The following is a 14,324-nucleotide window of genomic DNA, read 5'->3' as shown; positions in this document are numbered from 1 at the left end:
GCATAAGTTTTATCGTACGAGGGTGGTGTACGTTGTTATTAAGGACAGTGGGAGTGGTGCGCTGCTGTGGACAAAAGAAGACAAAAGATGGGGCATGAAGCTAAGATGGCTTTGGGCGAGGGCTTTGGTAGGATCATGGTGGAGATGGAGAGTGATTAAGGTCTTGCAGGAAAGTTTACAAGGATCAAGTTCTTTCCATTTAATTGTTGAAGATATTTTACTCTTGCTTTGTTTGTGTTATTGAAAATGTTGGTTAACAAGTGTGGAATTATGCTTTTTTTTTTTTGGTGTAAATGGTATTGCTTCTAATGATTTATTAATCTAGTTTAATTTCCCTTAGAGGGTTTTTTTTTGAAAAAAAAAACTACAGTATTTATCCTGTACGATGTACGGGTTAAATTTGTTGGTAAAATGTTCTTTTTTTTTATATATATAGACAAAACTTACATTTAATTTCATAAAAAAAAAATAATAATAAAATAACATATACTTAATTTCATGAAATCTACCACAGTAAAATAAATTATTATTTGCAAATAGGTGTACATATCATCACAAATTGCATTACGTAATTACAACATAATTTAAACAAAAAAATAAATCAATAAATTCATCAAAATTAATTTACAAAGTATTAATTTTGCCATTTTGTGATAGATTTCATGAAATTAAAAGCATGTTTCTCTGTATTTTTTTTCTTTTTACAAATGTTTCTCTGTAATTATTTGGTAATGTATGTCAAAAAAAATTATTTGATAAAATCGTGAAAACTATCACAAAAATTACAAAACTAATATTTTGAATAGATTATTACATAAAAACGAAAATCGACTCATCCATCAACCCCATTATCATTTAGAACTTAAAAAACACATAAAGGAATGGAAAAGTTTAGAGAAATTAAAATGTAAAAATTGACTTAAAATACGAAATTAATATAAGGGGAAGAACACTTGTAACTAACCTTTAAAAATGCATAGAGATTATAGGTAGGAGAAATAAAGATGATTGATCAAGTAATATTGAATAATTGAAAATTAATCTATTTGTAAATATTAAATAAAGAAACTTTAGGCGAATAGTATCATTTGGGAAACTAGCTTAGTGCCCGTGCGATGCACGTTTATAAATCAACTTATTAATTTTTTGAAAAAAACATTATTAATCTCGTAGGGAAAAAAAAAACTAACATAATTTTCAATTTAGTAATAAAGGGCTCTATTTCACTAACAAATTAATTATGTCTTTGGTATTTGATTTATTTTATTCCCTTTTATTTTTTTATAATGTTAAAATTTTAATTGAAAAAATAAATGAATTATACACCACATAATTATATAAGTGAAATAGACTAAATCATTTCCCATCTCCCGTAGATAAAAACAAAAATTTTATTACCATACCATTCACTTCAGCAACTATACAATCGAATATTTGTTTTACCCATCATATTCACCAAATCTTTAGACACAATAATAAACTTATACGAAGTATATGACTCACAACTATATACATTTTTTAAAGTAAAACATTGTGTCAAAAACAATTACATAATATCCATACAACCAAGCAACAACTGATAGAATATACAACACAAATATATAGATCGATATGGATATTGGTTAATTTTTATACGAATAAAAGATATTTATCATGATTTTTAAGAATAAAAGACAAATCTCATCAACTACTCAATCATGTATGTAATATATTTTTTTTACAGACATATTCTTATACTGTAATTATTTAAATTTTGAATATTAGCATTACATTATTAGTACAAAAATATGAAAATTTATGGTTATAGAAATGAGAATATTCGATCTTCATATAAATTTCATTAGAAATATATGTTAATAAAAAAATATTTTAAAGTTATACGCAATCTTTAATTATTATGTATGCATAAATTTTTGGCATAATTATTGTTAGGAAAATATTGTTTAATTTAGGAAAAAAAGTTACATTAGATATATATTTTTTTTAATCTAAATTAATTTAATTTATCTCACTTTAATTTGTATATATCTTTATTCGGATTGTATATATATAATTTAATTTTATTTATTTACTATGATTCTTTAGGAGGGACGAGGTCAAATATGTGAATGTCATATTGAAGAACAATATATTAAACTTTAGGTAATATAGATATATAATATGACCTTGAAATGAAAAATGTAAAGACTTATATGACTATTATTTATATAGATGAATACAAAAAATTTTGTATCTTATTTTATTATTTGAATATTATAATTTGATTTTAATATTTAGAATATTTTATTTTTACAGTATCATGCTACCATTACATTTCTAGACTTTTTTTTTTATTTTTTTATTTTTTTTATTTAAGAAATAATATTTCTAGACTTTACTATATAATAGATGCTCTGACCTATGCTCGTATTAATAAGTATCATGTAATCCAAAATACTTGTATAATTCTTTCCTTTGCTCGTTATGTCGCAAAAATATTGCTAGACTTTACTACAATAGATGCTATGACCATTATCACGACTATCTATTATAGTAAGTGATTACACTATGAGCAAAGATTTATCAGTTTATCCTTTTTTTTTTTTTTTTTTTTTTGATGGGAAGAAATATCACTCTATACTAGTATGCTATTGACAAAGGCAATTTCCCAAAATATAATCCTAACACTTTATTTTTATTTGAGATTTAATATTTCTAGACTTTACTATAATAGTTTAGTTAGTTATTTTGTAAAACCCCAAATTTAAGAACGGGGTGTTATATATTTAGAATAAGATATTTAGAATATTTTTTTTTTTCATATGGAAACAAAAATGTATAATAAAAAATTAAAAAAAGACAGCGAATCATAAAGAGACATTTGTATCAACCGCGGTAACCGGTTTTTGGGTAACCGGAGCCCAAAACTAATTACTGTGCCTAGCAACCGTTTTTGGGCTCTGGTTGGTACGGTTGCCAGAAAAAAAAAAAAAACCAACACCTTCTTGCCAAAGAGGTAAGAAAGAGGGAAGGTGGTGGGTCGCCAGTCAAGGTGGTGGTCATCGCTGGTCAGGGTGGTGGTGGTGGTTGTTGTCGGTTAGCGTGGTGGTGGTGGTGTTAGTCGTCAATTTGAATGGTGGTGTCAAGGTGTAAGTGATTGGTGGCAAGAGGAAAGATAGCGGTGAAGTACTAAGGGTATGGTTGTCCATTTATATCAAATGTTGGCGGTTTGATTATTTTGGATGGCGGTACTTAACACCCCCTTGCTCATTGTATCAATTTTTTTTTTCCTCTTTAAGTTCTCTTAAATAAACTAAAGATTTTCAATTTTTCATAAATCTTTATCCATGTTCCAAAATTTTTAAAACACTATACGTCTATACAGCCAAGAAAATTAAAACAAAAAAAAAAAAAAAAGGAAAAAAAAGACCTTCTAGTGTTTTTCAATAACAGGTACTTAATCATACACGTCAAAATTATAAATTATGAGATGAAAAAAAAAAAAAACCTTTTATATTTTAAATTCATCTGAAATTCAAATTGAATGACTTTCCTCACAAACATAGCAGAAAAAAAATATAAAAAATGTCGAGCATTACAAACACTTTGGCTCCTAATTTTAGCAGAAGTCAACTGCAAAATTACCGCCGTAATTATCTCAATTTTACCTCCAATTCACCTGTCCGGTTAACTTTCCCGAGAATCCCGACGCTTAAGCTTCAAGCTTCTTCTGCTGCTGTCATCGAAACGACGCCGGTTTGAATCCCTCATTTTCTTAATTAATTTCAGTTTCTGGATTTTTTGGTTAATTATAATCGTATTTCTGAATATTATTGCTTTATGTCTGTCGTTTTGAGTGTAAATTCACTGAATCGTTGTTGTTGGTGTTTTTTTTTTTTTTTTTTTTGAATAATTAAGTTTTTGAGTGTGTAAATTAGGTTTTGTTTATTAGGGTGGGTATTGTTGTACTGGGTATTGGTGGAAATAAGTTGAATAAAAGAAAATGTACTGTTTCTAGTTAATTGCAGAAATTATTTTTTGAATAATTAAGTTTTTGAGTGTGGAGTATATAGCTGTACTGGGTATTGTTGATTAAAAGAAAATGTACTGTTTCTAGTTAATTGCAGAAATTTTTTAGTTGTAAATTGAAATGGGTTGCCTTATTTTTCATAAATTTATCTTTTTTGAATTTGTGAACTCTCATTTGGACTCATATTTCCAGAAATTGGTGGAAATAAGTTGAAGAATACAAAGACTTAGTCGTGTTTAATTTGGGAAGCTTAAAACGAATGGTAATTAGTAGATACTCCCTTGTATAGGTAGGGTGGTTTGTTGGAGAATTAGATACGAGTATTAGGATGTGAGATAGGAAATTTACACTCCGTATACACGGAGTGCTAAAAAAGTCCCTCCGTCCCTTATTGATAGTCCCTTATGGGCAATTTTCACGGGAATTAATAAATATTTTCACGGGAATTAATAAATATAAATAAAAACTAGTAAAAGTACATTGAAAAGGGACTATCAATAAGGGACGGAGGGAGTAGGAGTGAGAACCATGAGGGGAGAAAAATAATTTAAAATGTAGTAATGCCATAGCGGGAACAAAAGAGAGACATAAGAATGTTTCCAAAAAATAAAGTGTCATTAATTAAACAAAATGAGGTTTAGGGAAAGTGTGTTAATTAAATAAAGCGAAGTAGTTCCCTTAAAATAAATAAATAAATAAATAAATAAAGCGAAGGAGTAGTGATTGAAATGTGACTCTAGACTTCAAATGAGCCACATTTAGTATTTGTCTTTATGAAGGCTTTTCCAATAACATATCATTAAAGATGGAGGGAGTGGCTAGGAAGTTCCTTTCCATCCTAATTAATGTTATGGGACTGAAATTTGCACTTCGACACAACTGAGGGGGCGTTGAGTATGAATAATGGAAATGGAGAAAAAAGGAAACAAATAAGAGAGAGGAAAAGAGTCATTTAACTCTTACCTTTTCATTTGTTTGGTTTAATCATAGAAAGAAATTACTTTAACCTATCTCTCTTTACTTTTGTTTGAGGAGAGTGAAGGTAATTGTTGCTTTAGGTTTTAGAGAAGCAACAAATGGGTGGAAACCATTACCTATTGTTACCCAGACCTTCCAACCAAAAATTTAGTAACGGTAATGGTTTAATTGAATCCATTTCCAATTCCAAAAAAATTGTTACCAATCTCTAAATGTGTTTTTTGTAAATATGATTTAGCTACTCCCTAATACTAGTATTTTTTCTATCCTAATTAATGTTATAGGACTGGAATTTGATATGGAAAATAATTTAGTTACTCACTAATAATTAAGTTCTTGGAAAATAACCTACGTGTGAGATGGGTGGGACCAGTTGTCCTGCATTGATAGAGGCATTATTACTAACATATGATAATGAGTGGTTACTTATCTATCATCAATTGGTTTTAGGATGTAGCCATGCTAGGCTTATATGTGGGCAAACTCTCCTTCGACATGGGCTTATCTATGAAGAAATAGAGGGAGTGACTAAAATATAGGATTGGTGATTGAAGTAGGAGTTGAGAGATACAATTATTTGTGCGAAATTGAATTACACTTGCACATTCGTAGTGTAGATTTTAAGATTTTTTGATTAATTTCTCAGGATTTCCTGCCCTTTATGGGATTTGTGAATTATGATCCTCATTTTAATTGTGCCTTTCTATTTTGTGGATTACTTTCAGGAACTTGTCACAACTAACAAGAAATCTGATACTAACGAAAGTATTTTAGGTTGCCCAATCTGTTATGAACCCTTAACATGGAGTGGTGATTCTACTTTCTCAGTGTAAGTTATATACTTATATTCTTGCTTATTATAGCTATGTAACCCTATCTCTGAAGACCATGGTCTGGACTCTGGTGTACTTATAGCTAAATTTTGTTTTGACTTGGATGAGTTAAATATATTGCAGAGACACTGCTCAAGGCACTACCTTATATTGTAACACCAGTAAGAAGACTTACTATGCAAATGGTTCCATTTTTAATCTCACTGCATCAAGTGGGGCTGAGGAGTATGTTGAATCAATGCCTCTAGTGACAGAGTTTTTCAGGTGCTGCGAATGTTGAAAAACTTGAAATTGTGCTTAGTACAGCTTTGAGGTTTTGTTTTTAGATGCAGGCATCATATAAACGAATTATTTCTTTGTTCAGCACCCCTGCCATGTCATTTCTGTACGAGAGAGGCTGGCGCCAAAATTTTGGGCTTGGTGGTTACCCCGGCCCTGATAGAGAGGTGATCTTATCAATTTTCTGTTTTTTATTTTCCGTTCTTTGTCTTCATCTCACACAACTAGATGTATTTATTTTTTTCCATCCATATTATTTAGCTTTGCAAGTTTTTGATATAGGTAACACTTGCCATGCCATTGTGTCTTATTTATTTATTTTTTTTTTTCTGTAGAAAGTAGTCTGTGATACTCTTGGTGAAAGCATAATGAATGCCTTATTTATGGATTCAGTATATTGTTCTTGATTGCAGTTTGAAATGGCAAAAGAATACTTTAAACCTGTTTTTGGTGGAAACATTGTTGATGCTAGCTGTGGAAGTGGATTGTTTTCAAGGCTTTTTGCGAAGAGTGGACTGTTTTCTCGTGTTGTTGCTCTTGACTATTCAGAAGCAATGTTACAGCAATGCTATGAATTTGTTAAAGAGGATCCTGGCTTCCCCAAAGAGTAGGATTTCCCATATTTGAGATCAGTTGAAGTTTAAACTTGATAGAAAATTCTTTTGACGACTTATTTTGACATGATCTGATTCATAATTCTGTTTCTCAACAGGAAGTTAATTTTGGTCAGAGCTGATATCTCTAGGCTTCCATTTGTTTCTGGCTCCATTGATGCTGTGCATGCTGGTGCTGCGTTACATTGTTGGCCCTCACCTTCCTCTGCTGTAAGTGTATTTTTTTTTTACCGATGATCTTTATCCTGCATGTAACAGCTTACCACACGACTTGTTATGTAATTGTGTTCTTTTTATCCTGCATGTTTTGGTTTATAGTACACAGACTTAGATACCATCAATATTACATAAATACGTATTCAGGAGTAAAAAAATTACATAAATATGTATTCAGGAGTTTGTGATGAACATATAATTGATCAGAGATCCTCTGTTATATCATCATTGTAATCCTTCAAACTCTATTCTGATGTTGATATAGCAGATCAGAGATCCTCTGTAATATCATCATTGTTACCATCAAACTCTATTCTGATGTTGAGATAACTTGAATTTCCTAATGTAGCTTAGTTTTTTAAAGGCTTGGTTCTTTATATATACCTTTTATAATTATGTACTTGGCCTTTAAGCTCTGTAAATCAATTACATATTTTCTAAGTTTATCCTTTATGGTGCTAGGATACTTGCTAGAAAAAATGCTGTACACGGGGATCTGAATTCATTTGATTTGACTAATGTTGCTTATTATCTTACACTGCTGCTGATATTCAGCTAGTGCTATAAAGGGCGGATAACATCAAGTCATTTTAGCTAATTATTCTATCTGTTTCCTTCATTTTCTTCTCCGGGAGAGTGCGGTCCATTAACTTGTCCCATTTTTCATTTTTTTTCCAACTCTTTTTGGGGAAAAAAAAAAGGTGATGCATGTGGGGTAATATCACTACCTTCATCAACTTGCTTATGTTTTTTTGTCTTTGCTTAGATTGTACCATGCATTGATGGATATGCAATTTGTTACTCATACAGACAAGTAATCTCTTAATTCCTTTACTTACAATCAAATTATCACCTTTTGTGTTAACTAATGTCTAGGTTGCTGAAATAAGTCGAATATTAAGACCTGGGGGTGTATTTGTTGCCACGACTACCATAGCAGATGGTCCTTTTTCGCTGGTGCCGTTTAGAAGTAATTTTCGTGAGGTAAATGACTTATCTTTGCAGTGATAAATTCTAGAATTAATCCTACTCAGCTACTAATATTCCATACTTTTTATAGATTAGGGTAATATTGGTCCACTCTCATACTTTTGTGATTTATGTGGTATTATTGTAGTATCTGCAGCAAATATCAGGGTCACGTGTTTTCCTCTCTGAACGTGAGCTTGAAGATCTCTGCACAACCTGTGGCCTAGTGGACTTTAGGTGCGCACGGAATGGGCTATTCGTTATGATATCTGCTACAAAACCCAATTAAGCTTGCTGATTTCTGCAATTGTCTGTAATTCTGCATGTCCAAGGTGTCAATGCACAAAATACATTACAAGTACTGCATTGCTATCAGTAATGGTATCCATGCATGGCTATATGATTAATATGCAGGAAGTTTTCCTGTATCATCCTGAATTTTCATTATCTTGTACATCTTTGTATCATTCTTTTTGCTTGTATAGGGTCCTCAAAAAATATTAATACCATCAGTATAAATTGTAATAACACCAAACTTCCATTTTTTGGCCAACTCGGAGTTTAAATTAAAAAAAAAAAAAAAGCAGTTCTAGATTGTCAAGCTTATTGTGTTAGATTGGTGGTAAATTTAATTCACTTCAGTTTATTTGGCTCACGTATAGTATTAGCCTGTCAGCTTGCAGTGAGTTCAATAATTTTGGGAGAAATCTTCATTGAACAGCCAATCAACTCTCTCATTATGGATGACTCTGTTTGCTGCTCCAGCAACGTTGTATTGTAAATTTGTAAGTGCTCATAAGCTGTGCTTTTCCATTTTTTTTTTTTTTTGTTTTCCTTGGGCATCATATACTTGCAAAGTTGATTTTTGCCCACTAATATGCAGACATCAAGTTACTTTTTTAGTTTTTGGCTCTTAAAAATTCTGACATTTGAGATACTTTGTTGCATGAAAATAATCTAATTTCTTGTACAGAGCTGTTACAACATTCATTATTGTATGTATACAAAATAATATTACCCATCAGTATAAATATAAAAACCTATTTCTTATGTGAGACATTTTGTACAAAAACAAACACACAGAAAAAACTACACCAGCTAAATGTGCAAAGTACCGAGTGTTTTATCAAGCTTTGAACTTTAATTGGTTACTGCGCATTCCTTGGGAAGACCCTGAGGGAACCTTTGTGTATCAGTGCAGTAATTGTAAATCCTGAAGTTTTTCTGCACCCATTGCAGCCTCTGCTGACCTGTGGTATCTAACTCTTGGTTCATCCAAGCAAATGTTGAGCCGGATCCATGGCATGAAGATCTGCCGTTGGACCAAACACATGCATTGGCATTGAAGTTTCTGTAATAAGCTGTAAACGGAGCCTTGGTCCAGTCTGTCTTGATCTGGCCACCTTGTGTTGCCCAGTCTTCGGCATCCCAGAGGCTTGAGTATATCCTCATGGCCTGGCTCTTTGGGAACGTGACTCCAATAGATTCCATGTTCTTAAATTCTCTGATGGGAGTACCATCCACAGAAAATCTGAGGCCAAACAATAGCAAGGTAAGCAACCTAAACTATTATGATTACTGTATATACCCCTTCCCATTTCTTTACATCTTATTTTAGGCGTCCTTAAATTTCAGAACTACAAATAGTCTTAGGAACTTTATGTGTATAAATTAGATATATTGTTGCCTTACATGATTCTTTGGGGATTCCAGAGGATGGAATAGGTGTGAAAGTCGGTAGTTGGGTCAAACCAGAGACGGAATTGTTGCTCTCGACCACCTTTCCCTTGAGTGAAAACGTTTGTGTGGAGTGTATAAGGCTGACCGGTGACGTTGCCTAGAAATTCAAGGTCTACCTCATCATGGGTAGGTCCTTGGGAAGATAACTGTAAAAGTACAAATAGAAGAATGTCAACGAATTTGATAGATTGTAGGGGGTAGAGGTGGCTAGTGGGCCAATTCAAGTACATGGGATGTGGGTTAATTCCCAACTAGCAGCCAAGTTGAATTTGCCCAACCCAGTTGGCCTGTTTAACTTAAAGCCATTTTTTTTTTTTAAAATTTTGGTTTAAGTTCTAGCCCGCTCATTCAAGTGGAACCAGCCCAGTTTGATTGCTTCGTGGGCTGATTCTAGTTCCCAAAACTGCAGCCTGGCCTGGCTCAGTGGTCAATAGCCAGCACTGGCAGGGCAATAATAACTTCATTTTAATATGAGATGGTAATCATTTTATCAAGGGGTGACGAATGACATGAGTGAGACTTACGTAATAGGCAGTCACAGTGCCAGCAGAGTTCCCTGGGACAAGCTTGATTTTCATGTCAATCTTCCCAAAGAGATATTGGTTCTTAGATTGGAAACCAGAGCCAGATGCTTTGTCAAGGGAGAGCTTGAGGAGCTGGCCATTATTTAGAATTTTGGCACGACCATCACCCCAAGTGAGGTCAAAGTGTTGGTAGAAATTGCTAGCAGTAGAAGCCACTGCAGTTAAATACACAAACACGAGGACTTTGATGAGAAAAATAGTAGTGGCAGCAGCCATTTTGAGCTAATGACAGTAAGCAATATATATTTTAGATGAGGATACTTGCTTAATGGGTTTGTGGTGTGCATGGGGCAACCGGGCAAGGATATTTATATGCAGGAGATGGCAAACGATGATTAGGGCGGCTGGTGAAGTTGGTAGAAAGACAATGACTTGTTAATTACTATTATTACTGATAGGTATTGGGATTATAGTTAGTAAGGTTGAAATTATAACGATGAAACAGCTGTTATCTTTTATGAAGCACTAATGCTACTGTAACTTATAAAATAGATAAAACAAAAGAAGAGGTTGTGGTGGTCATCAGTCAAATTGTCTTCTTGATGTAATGGAGTTAAAAAAGTTGCTGCCAGGTGGCACCCTGGTGGATATTCTGTTATTGCACATAGCTAGTGAATCTAAGGTGAAATGGACGGTGTCTTTTGAGGAAGAAGCTTGCTACAAACCCATTGGTAGTATATTTTTAATACTTAAGCTAAGAAGTGTATTCTTGCTAGTGCTGTATGGTATGAGCTTAAGCCTTTAAATGATCTATTGGTAGGCGGAAATTATAATGAATTTATATTTAATTTTACAAGAAAAACCCTATGATAATGTTCCTCCCCTCTAAGTATGTGTATTTCTTTCATAAATTTCATTACCACTATGTTTTATTCTTCTAAAGGGTAATGAGTAGTAATGAAGATTTATAGGAAGTAGTAAAAAAAACTTATTGAGGAAAGGATTGCAACATTAACATACAACTTCTCTTGCAAAATTACATGCAAGTTTATCATCTTTACTATCGTTTATTATCATTTACTAAACAGGCTGTTGGGGAGTAGAGATTAGTGGTTTAACTTTGTCAAACAACGGACATAGATCCTCTATTATGTTTGATATATTAAATTTTTGCTAGGAGCCAAAGAGGTTGGCGATTTGATTAGTTATCCGAAAGTAACTTTTTGGTGGTTAGAATTAAGTATAGTATTCTTAATTCCTTCCACTTGAACCAAACAGCCCCTTATTATGGATTTATTGTTTATGTCTGTTAATTTATTTGTTTAGAACTACTATTGCAGAAAATTGTTTTGCAATTTGCTACACTTAAATTTAAACGAGTAAAATAAACCTTGAACTTCTATTGGTTAATGTACAACCACTAACTTCTTGTAAAATTGTTAACCACTTGCTATATCATGCTGCTTCTCTGTCCTACTAACATGTTGCTTAATACATTTCATATGAAAATATATTTTACATTTACAATTGAAATCCTAATCTGACTTATATTGACCCTTAATCTAAAGTTGTGTTCTAACAATCAATTGAAACACAAAGTTGTGTATGCTTGGCTTTTATGTTTACTTGTACTAATTTTTTAAGGTATGGAAAGAAGGTAAGGGCCTGCTCTCATTATATTATTTTCTTTTCAGTTCAGCTCAGCTCTAATAAGTTTATGTCTTGCTAATGATTTAAAGCCAAATTTCATACTTTTAAGCTTATATTATAATAACGACGAATAATAATAATAATATAGTATATGTTTTTAAAATGTTTTGGGGTTTCATGTTTTTAATATATTTTTCATAAATATTTTAATTATATAGTATATTTTTCATAAATATTTTAATTATATAGTATATTTTTCATAAATATTTTAATATGTATATTTGTATATACACACATATATAATAATAAATAATCAAAGATCTTTAATCCGTAGTTAAAAATCACTGATCAATAAGTTCAGTTCAGCTCAGCTCATTTCAGTCAATGAGAACAGACCCTAAGTTTAGGATGCGTTGATGCGACAAGGTTATCTTGTCCACTAGGAGGCAGATTGGTTGCTAGAGGAAAACATGTTAGCTGCTCATGAAGATTGAATTGATGAAACTACATCTGACTTCAGTTAGCAAATTGAACAAGTTGAGATAGAGTAAAGCGTAGAAGTTGTTAGTGTGGGATTTCTCTTATTGCCAATTGGTTATAGGTTAAAGCTGGAATTGGACTAAAGTTGTATGTGTAGGCCCGTTGAAGATTAAAAAATGGTTTCAAAGCCACTAAAGATTTGTTGTCCTTAGGAGAGAAATGTTCCATTGGTTAGCAAAAGGAAAAGGATTTGAAGATTTGTTTAGCTGCCTAATACTATTGGCTACATTAAAAACCTCAGGCGGAAGGAAGTCTATTTCTGAACTCTTCGAGTTGCAAGTATGTAATGATTCTCTTCAGTCACAAGTGAGAAGAGTGATGAGAGTAAATCCATATGTGTGTTGTCGCTCATGGAAGGAGAATAAATTGGAGCTGCTTTAATTGGTTTTAGGATAGAACTGAGTAGTCGTGTATGTGGTCAATTCGGTCTCCAATACGATTTTATATGTAGGTTTCAATATAGAAAATTGTGTGGTAGCCGGTAGTCGCAAATGAATGACTGTTGGCATTTTTTCCATCAACTGTTGATGGTGTGAAAGGCTTTACTATAGTGGTACATTTTAAGGTTCATTTGTTTTAGTTTTGTTGGTGGTTGTAGTAGCATGATCCTTTTTTAATTTTAGTGATTAGGAATTACAATGTGAGAGTAATGAAGAGTAATGATTAAGAAATAAAAAATAAAAAAATGTTAATTAGTCCTCCACTTATGTCCTCGCCTCTCAGTGTCTTTTGTGTTAGTGTATAGTAATTAGTTCACCATCATCACTCATATAATATTGTTGCTACCTTCAAATCTTCTTCGATGAATTTATCAATGTCAATTCTAAACTGATTAAGTGTATAGTCTACTATTCTAGGGGGTCATATTTATTTTTTGAATTAAACAAAAGTAATAAATTATTTCAATGTATACAATGATGCAATTGCAAAAAATGTTAAAATAGTAAGATATTGATTAGGAACTTGGTTAATGTTGCTCCACACGCTTACTTTCTTGATTATGTGTTACTATTGTAGTGTCTGCATCAAGTATCAGGATCGCGTTTTTTGACTTTTCCCTATCTGAACTCGAACTTGAAGATCCCTGTTCAATCTGTGGCCTGGTAGACTTTAGATGGACAAGGGATGCACATTTCATTATGATTTCTTGCAAAACCCAATTAAGCTGGTGGAGTATATTGTGTTAATTTGGATTGTGTACGATATTAGTCTTTCACTCTTTCAGCTTGCTAGAGTTCAGGACTTCAGGATGACTATTTGTTCTGGCAGAAGTTGTATCGATACAATGTGAATACAAAACATTACAATTATACATACTTATTTCTTATGTATGTGATGTTTAGTACAAAAATGAATACATATAGGAAAAATTACACTAGCTAAACAACACAAAGTCACAAAGTATCTCAAAAAGCTCAGAACTGTAATTGGTAATTGTCAATCCTTAGGAAGATTCTGAGAGAATATGTGTGTATCGGTGATTTGGTGCAGCAACTGTAAATTATAAAAAATTTTGTTCACCGTGGTGGCCTTTCTGCTGATTTGTGATATTGACCTGTTGGTTCATCCAGGCAGATGTTGAGCCAGACCCATGGCATGGAGATCTGCCATTGGACCGAACACATGCATTGGCATTAAAGTGTGTAAGAAGCTGTAAATGGAACCTTAGCTTGGTCCAGCATCCTAGGGATTGAGTATATCCTCGTTGCCTAGCTCGGGAAAGGGAACCTGTTAGATTCTGAGAGTTCTTAAATCCTCTGATGAATTCACCACATCACCCATCAGAGTAAGAACTCGGAATTTAACAAATTCCCTTTCCCAAAGAGAACAACAGTCCAACAGCAAGGCAAGAATCCTAAACAATTATGATAATATATAATGTATTCCCATTTCATGACACCTGATTTTCTTGTCTTTGTAATTCATATTATAAATAAGGCTGTATTGTGTGATTTGTGATTATGAATTGTAT

The 14,324-nt window shown here is 32.6% G+C and overlaps 2 protein-coding genes across 2 annotated transcripts; one reads left to right on the top strand and one right to left on the bottom strand.

Annotated features, from left to right (window-relative positions):
* Positions 1-3,542: 3,542 nt before the first annotated feature.
* LOC145586502 (putative methyltransferase At1g78140, chloroplastic) lies at positions 3,543-8,499 on the top strand. The gene is made up of 8 exons (XM_081643345.1): positions 3,543-3,735; positions 5,713-5,816; positions 5,944-6,084; positions 6,185-6,266; positions 6,513-6,706; positions 6,812-6,923; positions 7,806-7,913; positions 8,047-8,499. Exons 1-8 carry the CDS (start codon positions 3,565-3,567, stop codon positions 8,185-8,187), a joined length of 1,053 nt encoding a protein of 350 aa, XP_081499471.1. The 5' UTR covers positions 3,543-3,564; the 3' UTR covers positions 8,188-8,499.
* Positions 8,500-9,038: 539 nt separating this feature from the next.
* LOC145586503 (putative xyloglucan endotransglucosylase/hydrolase protein 23) lies at positions 9,039-11,288 on the bottom strand. Its single transcript, XM_081643346.1, has 3 exons — positions 10,163-11,288; positions 9,591-9,784; positions 9,039-9,429 (listed from the first exon to the last, which is right to left on the bottom strand). The coding sequence occupies exons 1-3, from the start codon at positions 10,436-10,438 to the stop codon at positions 9,039-9,041; spliced, it is 861 nt and encodes a 286-aa protein (XP_081499472.1). The 5' UTR covers positions 10,439-11,288.
* Positions 11,289-14,324: the final 3,036 nt, after the last annotated feature.

This window comes from Chenopodium album, chromosome 16 (assembly GCF_948465745.1).
Source record: "Chenopodium album chromosome 16, dcCheAlbu1.1, whole genome shotgun sequence".
Taxonomy (NCBI): Eukaryota; Viridiplantae; Streptophyta; class Magnoliopsida; order Caryophyllales; family Amaranthaceae; genus Chenopodium; species Chenopodium album.
The sequence above is the reverse complement of the archived record's forward strand: the minus strand, read 5'-3'. Positions and strand labels throughout refer to the sequence as shown.